The sequence below is a fragment of the Erigeron canadensis genome, chromosome 9, assembly GCF_010389155.1.
Source record: "Erigeron canadensis isolate Cc75 chromosome 9, C_canadensis_v1, whole genome shotgun sequence".
Lineage (NCBI taxonomy): Eukaryota > Viridiplantae > Streptophyta > Magnoliopsida > Asterales > Asteraceae > Erigeron > Erigeron canadensis.
The window spans coordinates 16,210,352-16,216,323 of NC_057769.1; the positions used below are offsets into that span (position 1 = coordinate 16,210,352).

General features: G+C 37.7%; 1 protein-coding gene across 1 annotated transcript; it reads left to right on the forward strand.

Annotated features, from left to right (window-relative positions):
- Positions 1 to 2,028: 2,028 nt before the first annotated feature.
- On the forward strand, positions 2,029 to 5,625 carry LOC122583275. The gene is made up of 4 exons (XM_043755696.1): positions 2,029 to 2,838; positions 2,983 to 3,348; positions 3,674 to 3,984; positions 4,119 to 5,625. The coding sequence occupies exons 1-4, from the start codon at positions 2,029 to 2,031 to the stop codon at positions 5,623 to 5,625; spliced, it is 2,994 nt and encodes a 997-aa protein (XP_043611631.1).
- The last annotated feature ends 347 nt before the right edge of the window (positions 5,626 to 5,972 follow it).

The following is a 5,972-nucleotide window of genomic DNA, read 5'->3' on the forward strand; positions in this document are numbered from 1 at the left end:
TGTTGACTTGTGGTAACAAGACAATAAACAACAATAGATAATAGAATTCAAAGTGTTAACGGTTTGGTAAAATCGATAGACAAGGTTGTTTACAATAACATTACTAATTCGTCAATTTAGTAGGTCTTGATAGTGAAGGTAGTCACCGAAACTTAGGGGTCGAAAGATTGGTTAATGGGTCGAATAGGGTAATAAGCTAGGTGCGCAACTAGTGAGTTCTTTGTTCTACCTCGTTATAAAATCAACAAGTTGAATTGGTTTTAATATAGATGCAACCTAAATAATGTGTGTCATGGAGTCGAAGTGGATGATCTTTTAATTGTATTTGACATACGAAAATTCTCTTTTCGATAAATTCTTCGGAATTTCTAACTCTTTCAATCAACTAACTTTTTAATATAAAAACCAAGATAACGTGGTGTCTTTCAATCAACTAACTCTTTTTAGCTACTTAAAACTCGCTAGCTCTTTGTAGTCTCTGTGGAACGAACCTGGACTTACTTTTGTCTATATTGCATACGGACGGGTCCACTGCCCGATTGTGTGTGGTATTTGATTCGGAGTATTTCTAGTATTTCAATTTAACTCGATTTTCACACATCAAGTTTTTGGCGCCGTTAGCGGGGACCAATTTAAGAGCTTTAGTTTAAGATTTCGTAGTTGATCCTTTCTTGTACTCACGTGCAAGAGAGTTACTTGTTTTCTTAGGTTAATTTTCGACTTTTAGTCTTAATTTTTCTGTTTTGTTTTGTTTGTGTAACCTGGTGCGTTTGACGTTTTTCTTTGTTTGTTGATGCAGAAATGTCTAGACTCGCTGAACTGGCCCTTGTCAGTGAGCAGAGCAAAACAACTGAAGTGACCAAAATTTCCGAGGAAAAAGAAGATTCTGAAATGAAGTTAAATTCTGAGCTGTAGTCCACTTCTGAGTTGGTGCAGAATTCTGAGGCCTTGATGCCATCTGAGCAAGTCATGTTAATTCTGCCAGCGATAGCCCATTTCAGACAAGTGTTCACTGAACAAGCTCAGTCTCCAGTTGTAATACTTCTCTAGTGGCAAGAAGGTCCAAATACCACCCTCAGAAATCCATCAGAGGAAGTCTCCACTGAAGTGCTCCAATCCACTAAAGCTCTCAATGACCAGTTCAAGTCTCCAGATGGATATCCAGATATACGTCTCCAGTGGAAGTCCAGATTTTAGATTTTTCAGTTACCTTAACAAAGTGTTCTGACTGTGCTTGTGGGGTCTAATAAAGGAAGGATGACAGCTGTCCAAAGAAGATGACAACAAAGGAATGAGTGCCCATGTTATTTCTAACGGTTTGTGGGCCCTCTTGTAAAAGGAATCATCCTAGAAGCTTTATCTGTCCATTTCCCATTGGCTAATAAATTAGTGGTTGTCCTTTGCACATGACAACTTTTAGATTATTTTTATATTTCAATAACTCCTAGGAAATAGTTTATGTGGCTATAAATAGGGGTTGTATTCCTCTTTGTAAAGGTAGATTATGTTGAGTTGAATGAAATTAATAGAGCAACCTCTATTTCTTAAAAATCTTCATTTACCTTTATACATCTTTGATCTTGGTGGTTTGAAGTGATCCCTTTATCTATAATTGTGGTGGTTCGTCCTTTGTCAATTATAGTGGTGAGATCCAAAATCTTCGATTCCTTTATCTGTGTTTGTGGTGGGTAGACCTTTATCAAACATAGTGGTGGGTTGGAGTGTTTCCTTTATCCTTGGTTCCGGTGGCTTGGCCTTTACGAATCTTGGTGGTGGATTCTTCTATCTATCATTTTAATTATCGTCTTGTTTTGTTGTTTATTTCATAAAATCCAGAAAATACCAAAAATATCTAATTTCATTTTGTTTAATTTCCGCTATGTTTGAGTTATTGCGTGTTTTACGCATCAGATATGGTATCAGAGACAGGTTAGAAAAAAGGTTTCTTAATCTTTTTGTCCGTGGGTTTTGTTGTTTGGTTGTCTATTGTTTAAATCTGTTATTGTTGAGTTTGATTGTTAAGTATTAATGGCTTATAGAAGAAATATGACATTAGAAGAAGCTCATAATGCTAGGAGAGATAGGCAGATTGAAGATCTACAAGAAACACTTGGTAGGGTTGTTAATTCGTTAGAAGATGGTGGTTTAAGGTTCAATAGGGAACATGTTGTAGGTGAAAGGGATGATGAATCTCCAGATCCTAGTGATAGTTGTGATAGTATTCATAGATCCTCTAGTGATTCTGATGATGGGTCTAATCAGTGTAGAAGAAGGCATAGGAGACATAAGGATGATACTAAAGATATTAAAATAGATCCACCAGATTTTATTGGTTCTTCAAATCCTGAAGATTATTTTGAATGGGTTCAGGTGATGGATAGAATAATGGAGATAAAAGAGTATGATGATAAGAAAAGTTTTAAGGTTGCCATTATTAGGTTGAAAAAGTATGCTTCATCCTGGTATGATCATATGAAAGATGAAAGAAATTATAAAGGAAAAAGCATAATCAAGACCTGGTCCAAGCTGAAAGAAGTTATGCAGAAGAGATTTGTTCCTCAGTTGTACAAGGAAGATCAGTATCTTCTGATGAATAATCTGAAGCAAGGTACAAAAGAGGTTGTGGAATGTATTAGAGAATTCCAGCAATTGAAGACTCGAACTGGTGTGAAAGAAACTGAAGAGCATACTATCGCCAAATTCATTGGTGGGTTGAATGCTACCATTTCAGAAAAGATAGAGTTGCAGCCCATCTGGACGCACGAAGGAGCTTGCAAATTGGCTCTCCAGATTGAGAAGCAACTGAAGAAGAAAATCCAGTACAAACCTTTCACTAAGGTTTCGTCCAGTTCCAATCAACCAGTTCTGAAGCCCAGTACAACTGGTCAACAGTCCTTCAGAGGCAAAGAGAAAGAAACTGGAGGATCAAAAGAGCCAGTTGGAAGAAAATGCTTTAAGTGTCATGGATTTGGTCACTTCTAGGCACAGTGCCTTAACCAGAGAGCACTCACCGTTAAGGAGATTGAAAGCTTACCAGATGTTGACACTGAAGAAGGTGAACCAGTGTATAATGATGATGAAAATGAAGAAACATATGTGGGTGCAGATATTGGAGAAATGTTGGTCGTGAGAAGAGTGATGCATGTGAATGAAGTTATAACTGATGTCGCCCAGAGAGAGAATATTTTCCATTCCAGATGTACTGTTAAAGGCAAGGTGTGTGATCTGATCATCGATGGTGGGAGTTGTGCTAATGCTGCTTCTACTTATATGGTAGAGAAACTGGAGTTGCCAACTGTAAAGCATCCTCGTCCATACAAGTTGCAATGGCTAAGTGAAGGATCTGAGGTAAAAGTAAATCGACAAGTTACTATTCCTTTCTCCATTGGATCTGTTTATGAAGATAAAATTGTCTGTGATGTTTTCCCTATGGATGCTTGTCATATTTTACTAGGTAGACCTTGATTATTTGATAATTATGTATTTCATAATGGTCGTGCAAATTCTTATTCATTATTTGTAAGTGGGAAGAAGGTCACTTTGACCTCTCTAAAACTCAATGAGTTATTGAAGATTAATGGGAATCAACCCAGCAAGTCTTTATTTATGTCTCAAACTAAAGTTAAAGAAGAGTTAACTAAAGCCTCTCCAGTTATGATGTTACTGGTGCTAGAGCGTACTGGAGAAAAGGAGCTCACTGGAGTCCCCCAGTCTCCTGAAATCTTTACTGAAGGAATTCACTGATGTTTTCCTAGAAGACCTACTTGAAGGTTTGCCACCAGTAAGAGGTATTGAACACCAGATTGACCTGGTTCCAGGGTCAGTTCTTCCAAACAAAGCTACTTACAGATGTTCACCAACTGAAGCAAAAGAATTGCAAAGACAAGTAGATGAGTTGGTTGCCAAAGGTTATGTGAGAGCCAGTATGAGTCCTTGCTCAGTTCCAGCTCTCCTGGTCCCAAAAAACGATGGTTCGATGAGAATGTGTGTTGATAGTAGAGCCATAAATAATATAACTATTAAGTATAGATATCCCATTCCCAGATTGGATGATATGCTTGATGAGTCGGCCTTTATGAATGGTTAGTAATGTCTTTTGGTTTATCAAATGCTCCCAGTACTTTCATGAGACTGATGAATGAAGTTCTCAGAGCACTTATTGGTCAGTTTGTTGTTGTTTACTTTGATGATATTCTGGTATATTCAAAATCTGAAGCTGAACATGTTCATCATCTGAGAAGTATGTTTGATTTACTGAGAAAACACCAATTGCATGGTAAACTGGAGAACTGTGATTTTATGGTAGAAAGTGTAATCTTTCTTGGTTATGTGGTGTTGAAAGAAGTTATCTCCATGGATCCTTCAAAGGTGGAAGCCATCAAATCATGGACAGTTCCTACTACACTCACTGAAGTAAGAAGTTTTCATGGACTAGCATCTTTTAATAGAAGGTTTATCAAGAATTTCTCTACAATAGTGGCTCCAATCACTGACTGTCTGAAGAAAGGTGTATTTGATTGGCAAAGCTTAGCCCAGTTAGCATTTGAATCACTGAAGGAAAAGCTCAGCTCAGCCCATTTTGTTTTATTTTCTGACCACGAAACACTGAAGTTCATTAATGGTCAACACAAGCTTAATGCCAGACATGCAAAATGGGTGGAATTTTTGCAATCTTATTCATTTGTTTCAAAACATAAGGCTAGAGTGGCTAATGTTATTGCTGATGCACTCTCCAGACGATACTCATTGTTATCCATTCTGGAAGCAAGAGTTCTTGGATTTTCTTTCAACAATGAAGCTCACCAGAAAGGACCATTTATTGTTCAAGATGGTTTCTTATTCAAAAATGGTAAATTATGTATTCCAAGGGGTTCTATTCGTGATCTATTGATAAGGGAAGCACATGGAGGAGGTTTGGCTGGCCATTTTGGCATTAACAAGACTGGAGAGATCCTCACTCAACACTTCTATTGGCCAAGCTTACTGAAGGATGTTCAGAATATTATCAGTCGCTGTCCAACTTGTCACCAGGCGAAGGCCACAGTTCCAAATCAACCATGGGAAGATCTTAGCATGGATTTTATTGTTGCACTGCCCAGGACTCAAAGGGGAAAAGATTCAATAATGGTAGTTGTTGACCGTTTTTCGAAAATGGCTCATTTTACTCCTTGCCATACTACAAATGATGCTTCAGCAGTGGCAAATTTATTTTTCAAGGAAATTGTTCGCTTGCATGGGATTCCAAAGACAATTATGTCAGATAGAGATGTGAAATTTTTAAGTTATTTCAGGAAGACATTATGGAGATTGATGGGTACCAGGTTAATGTTCAGTACATCTCATCACCCTCAAACTAATGGGCAAACTGAAGTTACAAATAGAACAATTGGTATTTTGTTGAAAACACTGGTGAAGAAGACGTTGAAAGATTGGGATCTGAAGTTACCTCATGCTGAGTTTGCCTTCAATAGAGCTCCTAACTATTCTACCAATAAATCCCCATTTGAAATCTGTTATGGTGTGAATCCACTGACTCCCATTGATTTAATTCCATTTTCGATTGAACCAAAAGCAAGTATTGAAGCTGAGGCCAAAGCCAAAGAAATCAAGAAAATTCACCAGTAAGTGAATGCCAAAATTGAAAAGACTAATGCTGAATACAAGGCAAGAGCAAACAAGCATAGAAAGCAGTCCAGTTTTGCTCTAGGTGATTTAGTTTGAGTGCATTTGAGAAAAGAAAGGTTTCCATCCAGAAGAAAGAACAAGTTAATGCCCAGAGCTGAAGGACCATTCAAAATTCTGGAGAGATATGGTGAAAATGCTTATAAGGTTGAGTTACCTGGAGATATGGCAATTTCAAGCACATTTAATGTTGGAGATCTGATGCCTTATCTGGAAGATGAGTACCTCGAGGACTTGAGGACAAGTCCTTTTTCAGAAGGGGAGAATGATGCAGAAATGTTCAGACTCGC

Excerpts from the sequence above, each read along its gene's own strand:
- LOC122583275 (XM_043755696.1), top strand. The coding sequence starts at position 2,029 with ATGGCTTATAGAAGAAATATGACATTAGAAGAAGCTCATAATGCTAGG. Across the intron at positions 3,349-3,673 it reads GGCTAAGTGAAGGATCTGAG|AGCGTACTGGAGAAAAGGAG; the intron begins GTAAAAGTAAAT and ends TACTGGTGCTAG. Across the intron at positions 3,985-4,118 it reads AACGATGGTTCGATGAGAAT|TACTTTCATGAGACTGATGA; the intron begins GTGTGTTGATAG and ends AAATGCTCCCAG.